This window comes from Netta rufina (genome assembly GCF_964035555.1).
Source record: "Netta rufina genome assembly, chromosome: Z".
Classification (NCBI taxonomy): domain Eukaryota; kingdom Metazoa; phylum Chordata; class Aves; order Anseriformes; family Anatidae; genus Netta; species Netta rufina.
Window position 1 is genome coordinate 44,427,845 of NC_140126.1, and position 18,698 is coordinate 44,446,542.

Below are 18,698 nucleotides of genomic sequence, written 5' to 3' on the forward strand. Positions count from 1 at the left end.
CTATTTCTATTCAGTTGGAAAACTGTTTAATATATTGTTGTTTTGTTGTTGTTGTTTCTTCTTCTGCAGTTTGCTGTGGTATGTCACAAAGATCGAGTAATATTAACTTGTATTTTGTACATCAGAAGTATTGAATATTGACTTTAAATATGATTTGTGTTTTGATGTTTGTATTTTCCTTACATTGAAATAGCTTCCTCTCCTGCCCTGAAAACCTAAGACATTTTTTCTGTGTAAGTAAGCAGTATAAAAGAGGTACTATTTACAGTAGCTACATTTTACTTGGTAGTATGGTTCCTGAAAAGAGGGGTATTCCTGAGGACCTGACAGTTGGTAAATCTGGAACATGCATCACCATACTGGCTTTCTGCATTCAGGCTGAGTTCTGGTTATGCTGAAGTCTTGTCAGTTCAAGTAGTGCACAAGGAGGGCAAACACTGGTCGTCTTCTCTACCTGACACTCAAAGCAAATGTAGATTGAAGAAGTGGGTGTTCAGAAATAAGCTGTGATGTATTTAAAGTCTGATCAGAGAATATGAGTAAGTGAAAAACATGAGAGCAACCATTCTGGAGCAGATCAGAGGTCTACTCAGCTCTGTGACATGGCTCTGATGTAAACAAAAAGGAGATGCTGAAGAAAAAGGGTAAGAAGGGGGCTGGCAAGTAGAGTAGTACTTCTGGGTCTTTTCCTCACCTCCAGCCATTTTGAGCTCAGGGGTTTCCTCTCCAACATATGATTTCTGTAGATTAGTTAGTGCTCAATGGATTTTTATTCCATGAACTTGTCTGGTCTCACCTATACTCCATGTGATCTCTGCCCACAACCAAACCACATCTCATATGAGAAAATGTTACCCTTCACTTGTTCTCAAATTGCCTTTTGCTGTTTTTCCCTCATACCCCTATGTCTTTTACTGAGAGGTTGGTAAAAGAGAGAACAGTTTGAATACTCCAAGAACCTCATGACTCAAAACTTTGCTGCCATACACCTCAGCTGTCGTCTCCCCAGAATTCTAGTAGCTGTGAAGAAGCTGTTTTATAACTTTTATTATCCTCATTGCTCTTCTCTAAAACTCTTTCAACTCTTCTGTGCCCTTTTTCAAGATGAGAGCACCTGAACATGCAATGTTCAATGTATTAGAGAATGCCTTAGCATCATTATACAACAGCGACATAATGATATTTTCAGTTTTATCCTTTATTCCTTTCCGAGGTATATACAACACTACTTGGATTTGCTTTTCTTACTGCTGCTGAGCTCAATTTTGATGGAACTAATAATTTTGAGACCAAGATCTTGTTCCTCAATTATCATAGTTAGCACTGAAAAAAGATGTTATTTAGAAAAAGTTTTCCCCATGAGCATTGTTTTTCATTTCTCTTCATCATTCTCAGTCAGGTCTGTTTTCATTCCCATTCCATGTCTCCACTTTCTTTATTTTGAATATAAATCACAGAATCACAGAATGATTGAGGTTGGAAAGGACCTCCAGAGATGGTCTAGTCAAGCAGGGTCACCTCCAGCATGTCACACAGGATGGCATCCAGGTGGGTTTTGATTATCTCCAAAGAGAAGATTCCATAACCTCTCTGGGCAGCCCATTCCAGTGCTCTGTCACCCAAACCATAAAGAAGTTCTTCCTCATGTGGTGATGGAACCTCCTGTGGTTCAATCTAGCACTTGTCCTATCACTGGCCACCACTTAGAAGAGTTTGGCCCTGTCCTCTTGACATTGTCCCCCGAAGTATTTGTAGAGGTTGATAAGATCCCCACTCAATCTCCTCTACTCTAGGCTAAACAGGGCCAGCTTGCTTAGTCTTTCCTCATAAGACAAATGTGATACCTGTGTAACTTTTGGTCATTTATTTTCTATTCTTGTGGATTTTCTCCTATTCTGGCAGCAGCAGAACATGAAAAAAATGCCAGGAAAAAATACAGAAAGTAGGAAGAAAAGTAAAATGGGATACCCAGACTGGAATATTGAATAAATTAAACGGGAAAAGACATAAAAGCTAAAAATCAGAAATAGGAGTACAATTATGTAGGGATCTTCAAACAAATGTAAGACTGAAAACTTGATATATGTATCTGTGGAAAATTGGTGATGGCGCATGATCAGATGTGCGTCTACCTTATAGTGAGGAGAGTTAAGGAAAAATGACAGTGAGGGTTATTATCTAGATGATTTAACTAGATGAACCTGAGCCATCTACTGATGGAAGTACAAGGGATCTTCTCCTTGCAGAATAAATGTTCTAAGTTAGGAATTAAATTCAGAAAGCATTGAAAATGATATTCAACAAGAATACATATTGTTTTCATTGGAGAGTTTCTTGGCTGTAGGATTCTTTTATTCTGTTTGACACAAAGGGAAAAGATTTTATTTGGTTGCGCTATTTTCTTGATCATCTGATCCATAAGCATTTCTGGTGGGGAAAAAAAAAAAAGATTAATTTTTAATGCTGATGATAACATCATGATGTTTTAACTTATGGCTCAGTAAATTCAATCTTAAGCTTGGGAATTCATATTGAATGTGGTCTAAGTGGAGTTTTTCAAATTGCAGAAAATATAAATGTTTCTTTCATAAAAGCAACAGTTTAAGTGACAGGTCTGTTTTGTATTTATAATTTACAAAGTACACAAAGGATTTTCAATCTTAACATTAGTTAGTTACAAAGACATTGCATGTAGGTGCTGTCTATGGTTTGTAATTATCCTCTCATAAACCACATCTGGAGAGAAATGTTTTTACCAGACATAAACATATCAAGCATGAGAGTGAATTACACAAAACTATTGTTGAAACATTTTCAAATCAGCAAATGCTTTTTTCTCTTTCCATCTTTATTCTGAAAAGCTTTCAAAAGAAAAAAAAAAAAAAAAAGAGATGAGTCTGGGAGGAAGGAAAAATAGAAAGAAATTTCTGTGCTAATTTATCTGAGTTAATGCTTTTTCCTGTTATGAATCTCCCTAATTGACTGGAGAAATGGAAACAAGTCTTAAAATTGAATACGTGGAATTAAAGCAAATGTGGCACTCAGATCTTGGGCAGTTGGGATTCTGGAGGACTAAGCAAAAAGTAATAAAGTGTGCCTAAGAATGAACTTCTATAATCTTTCATCCAATGAATACTGGTGGATTATGATAATCTGAGCTAGCCAAGTGCAAGTGGTTGTGGACTGAAAGAACAGTTGCTTTTCCTACTCTTCCCTTTACTCCACTGTCTGGTCTGAAGTCATACTTTTATCTCCTGTGTGATTGGTAAATGTTGAAGTCCCTCTAAACTCCTTGTGGAACCTAGGGGAGGTCAATCAGAGGCAAGGTGAACTTGCCTAGCTGCTTCTTGATAAAAATTAGAGGTGATATATCTCTGCCAGAAGTTGGCAGAAGCACTCCTGACATGCCTTTATCAGTTCACACATAATCATGTCTACCCAAGCCTTAAACTTTCTAGTTCAAAAGAGAGTGTCTCATCATATGTATAGCACTGTTTTTACCGTTAGTCTAACTGGGGTGTCAGGGAATGAGCACACAATTCATTTGGCATCAGAAGCACTACCAGGCTAGGAGCCTCAAGCAGTATGAGATGAAGGGATGAATGAAGTAATGACAAAGGGTGAGGAATGAGAAAAAATACTTAAGTTCAGACCTGCTATAATGTAGAGGATCTCTCTGATTTCTGTGTAAACTTAAAGACGTTGGCTAAATATTTTGTTCTCAACAATAATGGTGACAGTCTTAATTCTTCTTTTGTAATGCAGTGGGAGTTATAGATGTTATTAATTGTATTTCATCACTGTAGTTTGCAGCCAGAATGTTTTTATAAGACTTATTTAGCGTGAAGAAAGGGCTATGGGGACAAAAGAAAGAGTGAGAACCTTTTCTCTAGTTCTGTTTTGTCTAAAATGTCACCATGAACACCCCTGCTGAAGAAATATCTACAACAAGTACCATATTTTTCACTTTGGATCCTGATAACCTTAGATTTATATGCTCTTAGTGATACAGTGAGACAATAAGGAATTTGGATGATTGAATGTGAATTAGTGGGATTACAGAAATATAGCATATCTGAGAAGTTGTTTTAGTAAGAACAATGGCATAACCTTGTCTTATTTATAAATTTAGCTTTTATCCTTAAAGAATAATTCTTTCAAAAAAGAGAGACCAAACTGGGGAATGTCCACTTCTTAATGGACAGGATTTCCTAAGAACCACGGAAGCAAAGGAACATGGAAGTGTTTTTTGCTGTCTGCAGAAACTGCTGGCTAACATTGTTTCTAGCTTGCTCTGATATGTGCTAGACATAAGCAAGGAGGGCAAACAGAAGAAAGTCTGTTTTGTCAGCATTTGGAATACTTGAGGAAAGATAATGAGTAGCTCAGTACTTGAAAAAGTGGTAAAATCATCGGGGAAAATTTTTCATTGCTTTGTTTTCATTTCTGGGAGATAGATTTTAGAGATGTGTCTGAGAATAGGATAAGAAAATTAGCAAAGATGGTGAGTCTGACCTCTAAAAATGGAATCTAACTTATTGTAATGTAACTTCAGAAATAGATTTATGCCATTTCACAGTTGAGAGTGTCAGTAATGTTCAGGTACTACTTGGTTTGCTGGACCAGTGAAACTATCAGGAAATATGTGATTTAAAAAAAAAAAAAAAAAGTATGAACTTTATTCTGGTGAGAACTGGATTTATATTTATTTATTTATTTATTTTTAATGCTGCCCATGCTTGTAAAGCACAAGGTGTTATACAGAACAGATTTATTGTTATGTTTTCTAAACTGGTATGGATAAAAACTGTCTTGCTATTAGTATTAGGTGTTACCTATGTGTTATTCTAGAACCAAGATTTGGCCTGCATAAGTTAGCTGAACTCACTATCGTGATTCAGTTTAAGAGACAGATTAAGTTAGAGCCTCAGTTTAAACAAACCTTTTATTTTCTTCCTAGGTGAAATGGAAATTCCAGATTCAAATGACCCCTTAGGTCATGTGGATGGACTTGAGAGACCAATTCCAACACCTAAAGGTAAAATTAACTGTAGAATTAACTGTAGTTCTTTTTTTTTTTTTTCCCTCAAATTATAAACATACTTTATAAAGCACCAAAAAAACCCTGTTATGTTTTAAATTATCTGTATATACATCTCTGTAAGAAAGGCAGCCTTGCATGTCTTCATATTTCTGATTCTAAGTAAGAACAGTGAGGTTACAGGAGTCTGTAAAAAAATATTTTTTTAAGCATTTTCTTAAGGCTTGCACTGAGGGATTATATGATTGACCCAAACATATGGTTATTACTACCTTCCTGCTATATTGTTCATCAGGTCGATGCCATGAATATGATCTGATTTTGTACAGTACATTGGCATTTATAGGTAAATTTAAAGATATTTCTGAATATTTTATCTTGAGATAACTAAATCTAGCCTCTTTAATTTATTCTTCTGTGGCAACGCAAGCGTACTTACAATTTATGGATCTCTGGGCATTAGCGATTTTTTTTTTTTAAACAGACTGGAATAACAGAATTTATAATAAATTGTTGTTTAACGTAAATTTGTATTATACTTTATTACTTAAAGTGTAGATCCAAATGCTATGACCTGTAAATATTCTCCTTTATGTATCCTTTATGTATCCTTTTTGTATCACAATCACAGATTTATTGCAAATTTTGATTCCAAATAAATAGCGTAATTTCATAAAACAGAGCACTTTCAGTATTTTGCCTGAAGAAACACATGCTTTCTAACTTGTACAGATTTTTTCTTCTTATGAATCCAACTGCTATATAAAGACTGAGGCAAAGAAGGCATTCGGTACTTCAGCATTTTCTCTGTCATGTGTAACCAGGCCTGCCACCTTGTACAACAATGGGCCCACATTTTCCCTAGTCTTTCTTTTGTCACTGGTGTACTTATTGAAGCCTCTTTTGCTCTCTTTGACATCCCTGGACAGATTCAATTCCATTTGGGATTTAGATTTTTGGAATTTAATTCCCTGATAATCTCTAAGTATAAGGATTATTTTATACTTTCTGGTGTTTTTTGTTTGTTTGTTTGTTTGTTTTTTTCCCCCACCCCCCTCCATATGTCAACCTTTATACTTAGAAAAAAAATGCTCTCTGACTTACCATTAGCAGTCTTAGCAAGATGAGAACATGTTGTAATCTACCAAGCTCTGAGATGCTGGCCAGATGTTTTTCTCAGAACTTCTTTTTCAGAGATCTCAAATTTTGAGGGGACTGTGGAATACAGTCACTGTATGCTGTCATAGATATCCGATATTAAATAATTCTTTTTTATTGTGCTTCATCTGAAAGTAAGGTTTCTTACCTTGCCTGTGTTTATTGGAAGATTTTTCAGAATCTTCTGTTAATCATCTATTAATTTCTATGCTTAATTGGATAGAAAAATGACATGGCTACCTTTTGCAGAAATATAGATAAACACAGAAGAAACTGAAAGATTTTCTAATCAGGATCTGGTCATTGATGTGAGATACTCTGTTCCTCCCATTTGAGGGTAAACTCAGGACATTCTTCTTCCCGACCTTTTTTTAATTGCTTAAGTTCCCAATTTATTTTAGAGGATTAAACTTTGTCTTCCATTACAGGAATAATTTAAATAACTGTCATTTGTGTCAGCCACACAGTATGCCAGAGTTGTGTTATCTACTCCACACTCAAGTACCCAATGCTTTTGAAGGGAAAAAGTCAATGTTAATGTTTAACTGCAATTGACAGACTTGTAGAATGGGACCATCTTACCAATTAAACTCTTTTGTTATGTCTGAATTTTTAAGGATGCAGACATAAAAGAAAATGCTCCTTTCATGTGACATAACTTGCTAAATTCTTGCCCAGAAAGGAGTTGTAGTTATTTCCTTTTCCTTTTTTTTTTTTTTTTTTTTTTCCAGAGCCACAGGCAATACCTGTCTGAGGAAGTAATTAATCACATCTCAAATGTTTCTACGTCATAAGGATTTTTATTTTCTTCAGAGAAAAAAAAAAAAAAAAAAAAAAAAGAGACCCTTGCTCTTATATGACTCATTGGTATAGAATCAGTTGCTAGTTTCTAACATGTCTGGTCTGGAAGTGGCCTCATTTTGCTCCTCTTATTTTTGTGGCAACAAAATTCTCAAATAAGCAAAAATCCATTGGCTGAAACATTTTGTTTCTTTGGTTTGAATGTTAACACAAATTAACCCTTGTGTTTCTGTATCATAACAAGGCAACAGTTTTTATTTCAAAAATCATTGCACAGTTGTATTTTGGAAATTTGTGTGTACCATGAGAAAAATAGAGTCCTTAACTTCTTCCACCACATTGGCCTTCATTGAGGAATGTTTAGTTATACTAATCTGTGACCTTTATTTTTTTTTCTCTTAGTAGAATTGACACAATATAGGCCTGAAAGTAATAGTAAACAAGCTTCAGTATTGCCAAGGTTAGATCCACTGCAGAACTGTGTAGGTCACTTTTGTCCTCAGAATACTCCAGAAACCCTGAAAAATGTTTCTGTCTCCAGAAGTAACCAGGTTAAGCAAGATATTATTAATAATATGCAACTTTTAAAAAAGTTGTAAGTCTGTTCATTCAAGTGAAACTAGCCTTCTAGTTCTGAACAGACTTAATTTCACTCAGACAGCAGCTTCTGAAAGTTGATGGGATAGGACCATGACTCAGCCATCAAGGAGAATTTACCTACCAGTAAATGTACTGAATAACAAGGAGAATTTACCCACCTGTTTCCTTTAAGTGAACACCTGAACTGCTACCAAAAGAGCACTGCCTCTGAGCAATGTTTTTCTGGAACCAGAACATAACACTGAGCTTTTGCTGTAGGAGAACTTAGGTCTTCTGGAGGTCTTTTGGGTATGTCAGAATGATAAATAAAAAAATCTCTTCCCAGTCCAATGAGTTCCACCAAGTAGGACACTTAGTCTAAGTAAGACACCTGGGCTTCATCCCTCTAAGTATGAGAAAGTACTGCTCAAAAATAGGTTTCCTTCTGCTAATAGGAGAGCATAAGCCCACTGATTTAAGTGTGAGGGACAATGTTCAGACTGTGGCAATATTTCAGTGGCAATTCTTTATTCCCAAATTGGCTGTAATTTGTTCCAAAATATATATGAAGTATCCAGATGCTTGTGTATGTGATCCAAAGTCTATGTGATCCAAAGCATTTTATTTTACATGTTTGTGGATGCGTTTTTGTACAGTGAGATCAAATCATAAAAGGAAAATGGGGTGCAAATGATGGAATTAAATTAGGCTGTAAAGGTATCAGTTCATCTGGAAACATTATGTGGCAATGTATAACTCAACTTAGTCTCCTTAACTACTCATGTATTTTAGGAGAGCTGCCAAACTTCTCTTGCATTTCCTAACATGGATTCAATATATTGCTATAGATTGCTCATCTTCGTACTAGAGGTAAAGGGCAAAGAATTGAGAAGACTGCTTTACATTTAGGAAAACAATCTGTGCAAGAAATGAGGAGTCTTGACTTCTCCACCCTCTCCTTATTAGAGTGGTGCTTCTCAGTGTATTTCCTGATTTATATGTGGAAGGAGCAACTTTAATGGACCGTCACCATCTACTGAGGTGCAGTGGTATGATACGTGTCCCCTAAGCTCTTGTACTTTCAGCAGTGTTGCTGTACAAAACTCCAGAAAGAAGTGCTTTATATTTCAGCAACTTTCATCTTTCATATCTCTTATGACAGTGTTCTGATCTTAGATAAGCTCAGAACACTCCACAACACTTTGATATTTTTATAGATTACCTGTCAATTCTTTGAATACTTTATACTCTTTTACTGTATTCATAACGGTACCTTTGGGAGTAGTGTCATCTTTCTCTTGTCATTTCTTTTACCTGTAAAATTAGAGCACTGTTAACATTATGCTATTCCATAACATAAAGTATGTTTTTATGTCAAAAATATGTCTTATATTTAAAATAGTGAATTAGCTCCTAATGATAAACATGATTACTTTATATATATATATTTTGTGTTGGATGTAAAGTATTATTAACCTTGAAAGAAAATGCCGTCACAAAAGGTTGCCAGTTGAAGCTGAGGCAAGAGAACCTATGTTATTTTTTTTACAGCCTACAAAAATAACTATCAGTTATTTGAAGACAAAAATGAGAATTGTAGAGAGGTAGAAACAAAGAAAAAGCAAGGAGTTGAAGGAATGATAATCCCACATTGCTATTTAAGCAAATGATGTTATATATATAAAACTGGGAAGTCCTACAAGATGAACCAAAAAAGGCTTTGAATTAGATCAGTCTTGCAGAAAATAAAATTTGCTTTTTTATATAGAAAAAAAGTTGATTTAAAATGTTTAGTATTTTAAGCGAATGCTGTTGCAACTTATGATATGTTATATAATACTGAAGAGATGGATTTATGCTTTTTTTCAACCGTTGCATTTAAAATTATTTAAGCGCATATATGTCTTATCAGAGAACATGCATTTTAAAAGGTGATAATGTGTATATATATGTGATTATTATCATTTGCTCTGAAGATATTGTTTTATGTTTAGGTATCTAGCACTTTATGATTCAGATTTTCCATTCTTTCAGAAGCTGGATATGTGGAACTTGAAATAGTATTGTACAAATAACCACTTAGGCCATGTGTAAATTTGGCAAGTCACTTAAACTCTCCTTGCTTTACTTTCTACATTTGGAAAGTAACACTGATGATATCTTCCTATTTCCTAAGACTTAAGTATTCTTAATGATTAAGAATTTTTGAAATAAATAGCTGCAAGTTTTTGATAATTGCTACTCATGGAGGTGATCATGATGATCGTTTGAAAATTAGTTATGCTTGGTTATTTATAAAATCAGTATAGGGAAAATGAGCAGCAACTAACGAAAATGGAAATCAAAACTCTAATCAAAAACATCTATGCCAGAATTAATTTGATTCAAAGTAGCTATAGAGATTTAGAGAGATTTTTTAGAACCAAATCCAAAATCACAGCTAAGATCTTAAAATAACAGAAGTAGAAGGATCATTTTGTATCGTGTTTATGACAAGCATGCCACATATGGTTTGAGACAATAGCTATGACATCTAAGTCCCAGAATAATATAAATAAAAAGAAGAAAAAGAGTATGTATGTGGGGTTTCTGTGATAATTACTTTCTTTATGTTTTTAGCTTAAAATGTGTCTTTGTGCATATAAAAACAACTAGACATTTGTACCGTATGTGGGAAAAGTTTATTTTTATATTCCTACCAAAACATGCAAAATAGTCCTGTCATCTTAATTTTGATTTGCTGTGGAATTCAGTTTGATATATTTCTATCAAATATACTTCATGTTAAAATATGAAGTACTGGCAACGTAACAAAGACATTTCAAAATACAAAAGAATTCTCTAGCATTCGTATCAGTCATTTCCCTAAGATACTTTATTCACAGGATACATACAGTATGGTAGTATAATATCTTATGTAGATTAAGTTGTATCATTCTCTCATAGCTTCTTGACAGAACAGTTTTTACTCCATTCAAGGAAAACAACTATTAGTAACGGTTGTACACTATGTTAGTAACCATAATAAAAGAGAAATTTAATTTAGAGTGCTTTTGCCTACAGCAAATGCAGAGACATCCGTCAGATATCTTTTCCTTCGAGCATTCTGATAACCAAGCCAGAGACCACTGAAAGCAAAGGAAGCATTTTCCTTCATTTTCATGAACTTTGGAACAAAGCCAGACTACAGAAAAGACTGTATATAAAACCAGTTTTTCTGTAACACAGAAAGCTGCTGGCCATTATACTTGGATTTTTATGTTTTTAAATGTATTTGAATACCTATATTCCAAAGGAAATAGAATTGTTTCTAACATGACATTTACAAGTTTAGTAACGCTTGTTTTGCACATAGCGAGCCCAAACCATTTTATAGAGAATATTTATTCTTTGTTTCATAGATATTTCACTATTAAAACAGACAAATTAATCTGTTTAGGTTTTTAAAATCTCTAGTTGTCTGTTACAGAACAAAGAATATAGAACACATATTAAATAAAATATAAGTCCTAGTGTTATCATGTTTCATTTTCCTCTGTAGTTGTCCAAACGAATGTTTACTTATTAAGAGAGAGAGCTACATTGAAAAAGTTTGCTTTTAATGTTTTTAGGATACCATTTTAGTCTGGGAACCAGTTTGTTTTTTCTCCAAATCATTGTATCAAGCTGGCATACACACAATATTTGTGGTGTGCCGTACATCACAAAAAGTAACTGCTAATTATCACCACAGAAATTAAATAAGGAAAATGTTCTTAAGAATATGGTTGGTAAAATTTTCCACTTTGTTTGAAAGATTTGTAATTTGGGGTTGTCTAAATTGGATGCCAAATAACAGGGCAGTATATGAAATGCTGCCCACTCTTCCATACAATCACTTCAGATTCAGTAAGTATATAAATCCCAGACTTCAGCATTATTTCTCAAAGAGAAAATGAACCTAGCAAACAGAGTGTACACTTCAGGGTACTTTCATAAGCAGTGGATAGGCCTTCATGTTGCCCTTAATGCACCTAAGCTTTTCCACAGAACTTTGAAGAAAACAGGAGTGCTTCGGTAGGTTAAAATATTTATTACTTGATTTGTAATAACAGGGTAATTTAAAACACTGCACAAAACAAAATTGGCAGGAGGAGTAATGAACTAAAGCCAAATTTTGACCTGCAGGAAATGGATTCAGTTACACTGACTTCAGGGGAAGTGCATCTAATCACACTGGGTCTGAATTAGTCCGTAAATCTTTGGCATTGCTTTTAGTGGTAATAGTTTTGTTCTTATTATTAATGGGATCTGATTCATAAATTCATATGAAATATTTTGTTTTAAAAGCTATAGACCAAATTGCTTCCCATAGTAATTTTAGTTTAATTGGAATAACAGGAAGGTGTTTTGTGGATTTAGTCTTGAATTAATAAAAAAATCTTGATCTTAATAAGTAAATTTAACATCTATTTTCAGCTGAATTAATTTAAATATAATATCCATAGCTAACCTCAGCTGAAGACTCAACCCAGGTCATTTTAAGTCAGGAAAAGTGAAATAGAGATATTCAAGATTAAGCAAGCTATAAGATGGCCAATGATGCAAAAGCTGACAAATAGCTCAAGAATGTTGTAGGCTTCTCACATTCCTCTGTGTTAAGGACAAAAATTGTACTCCAAAACCACAGTGACTGTCAGCTTACAGTACCTGAATTGGCCCCATAATTATGGAAAGCATCCTCTCTGCCTCTCTCACTTCATAGGAATCAGGAGATCAGGAGCAGCTCTGAGCTAAGTGACTACCTCTGTGCTGGCTCCATGTTGGAAGTGGTCAAGCCTCTCCTCCAAAAGGTTCTTAAAACTCCTTCAAGTCCCTTGTATAGGCCACCCTGGCAGACACAGTACTACTGCTCACTTGAGTTGGTGCTCTCATGGCCCTATGTTGTGGCTCCGGTCTTCCACCAAACAACTTACTGTCACTGACACGACTGGATGTCATTGCACTTCCTCAGTGTCCCACCCCCTCCTTTTTTTTTTTTTTTTTAAGAATTGGTTGATTTTTTTTCTATTTACTTTTCCACTTCTTTTCATAAATTGCTTCTTCTAACTCAATTGTTTTTTATTGACTATGGCAACTCTTTTTCAAACATATTTCAAATTAATGCAAACTGATTTATCTTCTTGCCTGTATACTCTGCCTCAACTTTCACAGTTTGAAAATAAGCTACATAAGGATTATGAAAAAGTAGCAAAATAAATATTTATATTCTTTAAATAATGAGTAAAAGTGAAACAGGCATGGAAATTCCTTTTCTTCTTGGGGGGGAGCGGGGGGGGACGACAGGACAGGACCTTGCTTACATTCTTTCTTACAGTAATTTGATTTTCCGTTACCTGCCAGAATGTCATCCTCGTTATTCCAACTCTGCAGCTGTGAAATGTAACCGTAAGTGACAAGAAATCCTAAACAAGACCCAGCAGAAAGCATTCATATATCTCCCCCACATTTTCTTCCTTTTTTTTTTTTTTTTAAATATGTTTTGTGTTCTGTCAAAATGTTTTAAAGACCACTAAGGAATAGTAGGCTAACAATAGGGAAAATTAATGTAAGATTGCAGACAGAATAATCTATCATTTTATAAGCAAAATGATAACAAACTAAATTTTCTTAAGTTTGTAATGTTATGTAAAGATTATGTATTTAGATCTTACTTCATTTTCTGTTTACTGACATACTAAATTCACACTTGCCTACGTTGTATTTTCATACTGGAAAACAGGAATTCTTTTGAAATACCAATTGTATAGAACAATGCAATACTTGGTAAAACCCATTTTTTCAGCAAAATTTGGTTTTCTAACTTTGTATTCTGATGTTTCTACTGCCACTTGTTTCTTTTCCAGTGTTACCCCTAGCCATTAGAGAGGAATTGATTTTCATGGTTATGTCAAATGTAAATCAAAGCAGAGCATCAATTTTCTTAAAGGTATTTCAGGAATTAGACTGAGAATGTTGAGTGCTGCATTCTGGTGTTAGATTCCTGTACAGTGATATGCTATTTCCTAATTAGACAATTGAAAAATAATCTAACTGATAGGAAACAGCACATATGGACATGCGTTAAAGTTACTTTTTTATTTGGATCTAACTGACACAAAAGTGAAGTGCAATATGAAGTATACGTAATGCTCGGCATCTAGATAAATTCGTGAAAGGAAACATGAACATGACAGATGAATACTTTTCTCACTTGTTTTGACAATCTCATTACTATTTCAGTGGAATCGAATGCTTTCAATGTGTGATGCACTTCAGTTGCAGGACTTCTAATGCCAAAACAAATTTTAAAGCAATAAGCTACAGAATTTATGATTACCATTTTTTTCACATTGTTCTTCTGTCAATTATTCCATTTATCACTTGAGATCACCACTACAGCATACAGCCTTCTTGACAAGCCCTTTGCTTTCAGCAAACAAGAAGTTAGTGATTTTAGTTTTCATTTATAAAATTAAAATCCGCAATATCTGTTTACTCAATATACATACAAACTTTTCTTTGTCCATTTTAGTGCTATTTTGGGACTTGAAAAAAAAAAAAAAGGCAGCCTATTGTCAATTTAAAAATATATCTTCAAAGTAGGTGAAAGGAGATAGAAATGTAATGATACTAACTCATATTTGACCTGCATAGTTACCTGCAGACAAACCTGAAGTCAATCACAAAAGACAAATTGGAGTGTGACGCTATTCTTTATCTAGGACAGTGAACTGTATATTTATTTGTTTATCTGTTTGTATATCCTTGAAAGAAAGCTGAAACTGTTTCCAAGATCCACTCATAAAAATATGCCTTTGGGTAGTCTTTTATCCCAACTCATGTGAAGTTTGATCTTTTCTGACCTCTTACCCTTACAGGTTACTTTCTGACCTTTTTGGAACCAGTAAACAATATCACTGTAGTCCAGGGCCAAACAGCTATCCTCCACTGCAAGGTAGCAGGAAATCCATCTCCAAATGTCAGATGGCTAAAAAATGATGCTCCCGTGGTGCAGGAGCCAAGACGTATCATCATAAGAAAAACAGATTATGGTTCACGTCTGAGAATCCAGGATCTCGATACCACGGATACAGGATACTACCAGTGTGTGGCTTCCAATGGGATGAAGACGATAACTGCAACAGGAGTGTTGTTTGTAAGGCTTGGTGAGTTCCTGGCTTATATAATTGCTCAGACTACTTTATTGGCTAGGTATTAGTTTTGACAATAGCCTAATGAGAAATGAATATGATGTTTTAAGAATTCTCAGCAATGAAAAGAAATAAATAAAGCCATTGCCAGGGGCCTCTCCCCCATCGCAGAACGTCATGGTTGAACTTGATACCCATTCACCAGTAATAAAAGAAAGTAAATACAGATGGAAAAGTCTGTAAATATGTAGCGAAGAAAAAATTTTAAGTGCCAGAATAATGTATGAAATGGTAACATTTCATTGTCTGAAGTTTTCACTTTAATGCTGAGCACAGATCACTTAAAAAACAAAAAAAAAACAAAAAAAAAAAACCCTGCTTCTCTTCAGTGTTGGTTTTTGTTTCCTTGTGATGTTCAATAGCGCTGTACCTATCTTTGTGAAATACCATGTTGGTACTGCTACTTGAAAACAGGCCTCAAAGTCTGCCCTTTGAGAACAGACCTGCTGTGTCTAACTACACTTTCAAAAAGTACTTTTGTTGTTTTTTGAAGACTTGATCATTCAGTTTGCTAGCAAAGGTTTTATTTATTTGTTTTGCTTGTAAGTGTTTCTGACGTAGTGAAAAATTAATTCAAGACGTTTTCCTAAAATGTATTCCAGTTTTATAATGATAATAGCTTACTCCACAGTTTGTTTGTGGTGATTCATTAAGTGCTGGCTATCAGACCTTGTTCCCGTTGTGAGAAAGGTTAAGGGCATACCCTTGTCATACCATAAACTCTGATAGTAAGGCTCAGGTGAGGCTTAGTAAGAGGTAAGCAATGTGTCAAGATAACACATTGTCTTTTTAACAGCCTATATATTTATGGCAGCAGATATTTTCCAACAAAAAGTCCACTCAAGTTGCTGCCTGAACAGACAGAAAGAAGATTCATGTGATTTTTATTTGTGGTCTTGAAAATAGCAATATGTAATTATGTGCAGGAACCCAGAGGCTTTTGTTTGAATCTTGAGACAAACCCTCCTTAAAGAGACAGTTTGCTTTAGGTTGCTTTATTTTTATTTTTATGCCATTGTCCCTGAGCCAAACTTGCCAGCAATGTTTGTTTGTTTTATGTTTGCAGGTCCAACAAACAGCCCAAATCACAATCTTCAGTAAGTACATTTTAGAAAATTATTTAATGCACTCTGACCAATTTTGCTCTGTAAGAATTTGGTTCATAAACTCAGTAAACACTGCCTGCAACCACAGTATGTTTACTAAAAATATCTAATATGACTGAAATCTCACAGAATGACTGAAACCGTTTCTGACAGGAATAGCATTGTGTTACTGTGGGTTTGGGTTTGATCAAATATTCTCAAACAACTTCTTCTTGCTTATTTCATGTTTAAGACAATGAAAATACCACAGAGTCATGATGTTTGAACACTAATTGTTTACAGGGCATGCATGGGCTGGATGAGCGGTTGAAAATGAATGGGTAAAATGCTTAGGTTGCTGTGGTTGTAAATTTATCCATGTTATACTATTATAGTTTGAAAAGTCAGATAAAACAAAACTAGAATCCTCTCTTTGCGCAGTTAGATAACCTCTATTTGTTAGTGTCATTTTGACTTTAATAGTTACTGGCTGATTTTTCATAGTTGTACTTAGTCGTTCACTTGCAGATCTAATCTCATCTTTATGACTGGCTCAGCTCTATGTATTCTGCTTTATCTATTAGTTTTAATTTAAATAATACATATTGTGTATTCTTAAGATAGATTCTGCAGCATATCAATTAATGGCATATGGAATGCAACAAGGCCTTTTTATACGTTAGTTTCATAAAGTTACAGTTGGAATTAAGTAATTAAAAATAAGGATAAAAGTGAATTTGTAAAGATGCATGGATGTTTTTAAGACATACATAACTGGTCAGTGCTTGAGACCACTGAACTGCCTTGAGTGGAAATTCCTTAAATTGCTGCAGTGGACTGACCACCACAGCACCCATTTTATAGATACTTTACTCAATAATCTTACATGTATAAAAATAATAACACACAGTACACATTCTTGTACTTTATATATGCACAGAATGTGCAAATTAATTTAAAGGATTTCAGCATTGTAAAGATTTCACAACGTTTAATATTTTTCTTAAAATTGATTGCTAACGATTGAAGATTAAAAACAGCTGTTCAAGACAGCATACCAAAAAAAAAAAGTAATAATTTCTGGAACCACTGAAATCCTATTTAAGATTATACAGCACTTTAAAAAAACTGTTATGCACCTGCTCTACAAAAGGTAAAATAGTGAGATGCCAGGAAGCCATCCAATCTTTTACAGGTTTGGAAAGCAGAGACTGGTACAAGAGAGAAACTAAAATATGCATAGTGAAGCACTGAACTGAAGTTCAAAAACAGTTCTTGAACACAGTTGAAGAGTAGTGAGATCTCAGAATAAGGTGAAAGGCTGGGAACCAGGTTTTACTTTGATTCCTGTTGTGTTATTAAGCAAATAATTAATATTATTTCTTTTGGTTTCTCTAATACTGTATCATTCGACCTCTTTTCCTGCACTGAGCATTGCCTTGTTAATATTTTACATATATCAACATAATTTAAAAACTAAAACACACACTGTTAAAATGAAAAAATAAAATAAAATATGAGACACAGAATTCTTGGTTTTGTGGCCAGTAAAAGGATAAGTGGATTAATGTTTCTTAGATATCTTTAATTCTTGCTTTACCTAGCTTTTGAACACTGTTATTTAACCTTCACTGTTTTTCAACTATATGTTAAAATAAAGGAATAAACAACTTTATTTCATATGGTTCTTGAACTGTCTTAGGATTAGGACACCCCTAAGTTGGTCCTGTACCAAGGGGTGAACCTGGAAGTAGTAGCTTTCCATCATCTTTTTGGGCTTGCCATTGGAAATGTAATGAAGAGTACAGTACTGGTAGATTATTTATTTATTTATTTTGCATATCTGCTAGATTGAAGAGAAAGCTGAAACTTGAGAAAAGCAGTCTGAGATCAAAGGTCAAGAGAGAAATCTTGAGGGACTTGGCAATGGAAGTCCAGGAACTTTGGGGGATTACAGATTTTTACCTCATTTAATACCTGCCCCTATTTAAATTATTTGCACCTTTCTACATAATCAGGTTTTGTCCACCTTTCCAAAATCCTTATCCTCCTTTTATATTACTTTTTGTTCCTTTTTTTTTTTTTTTTTTTTTTTTAATTTCCATGTTCGCCAACTCCTGCCTAGTATTGCAAATAAAATGCTGTAATTTGACAGTGTTATTTCTCCTCTTTTCAGAAACTATGTTATCATTATTGCTGTTGTTTCTAATGAATATTTTGTATAACATTGTGCAGGTCAACTTGTAAGCCAGAATCAAGTAAAAGGGAAAAAATGAATGAAATACCAAACTGCTTGGAAGGGGCTGGTGTGGAACAAAGGGCTCTTTCTGTTTGCTGGCTGTGCAGCACAGTCTCGTGTTGAACCACCTGAGTTCCGTTTCTCGTGGCATTAATGCTTCCAAAGAGACATGCTTCAGTGAAAGTACTGAAACCTAAAACCATTGTATCTTGTTTTAAAACTATACCTAATGAATTATTAAGGGATAAAAAACTTTACCTATACAGATAACATCTAGCAAGGTATTTTTATATAATCCATGTGTTCTGCTGTGGATTTTTAAAAGCTATCTAGCAACTAAGAATTGCTGCAGATCAAATGTGCATTATGCAGCTAGATTCACCAGTGCAAAAAAGGGCCTTGACTGTTCGCTAGTGATGTTGAGAGATTTCTGTACTTTATTACTTTATTTATCAAAAGTATTAAAATTATTGAAAGTATTAATAGCTACTACAAATTAATTTATAAATGAAATAAAATCGAAACGCTACCAAAAAACTAGGCTCTGCCCAAAGGGACATGCT

General features: G+C 34.4%; 1 protein-coding gene across 1 annotated transcript in view; it reads left to right on the forward strand.

Annotated features, from left to right (window-relative positions):
• Positions 1-290: 290 nt before the first annotated feature.
• The window catches only part of ROR2 (receptor tyrosine kinase like orphan receptor 2), a gene marked incomplete at its 5' end in the record, with an annotated part of 48,020 nt that continues 29,612 nt past the window's right edge, over positions 291-18,698 (forward strand). The window contains 4 exons of the mRNA XM_084305574.1: positions 291-333; positions 4,961-5,038; positions 14,479-14,766; positions 15,878-15,908. Of these exons, the coding sequence (XP_084161700.1) occupies positions 291-333; positions 4,961-5,038; positions 14,479-14,766; positions 15,878-15,908 (440 nt within the window). The remainder of the gene's footprint in view (positions 334-4,960; positions 5,039-14,478; positions 14,767-15,877; positions 15,909-18,698) is intronic.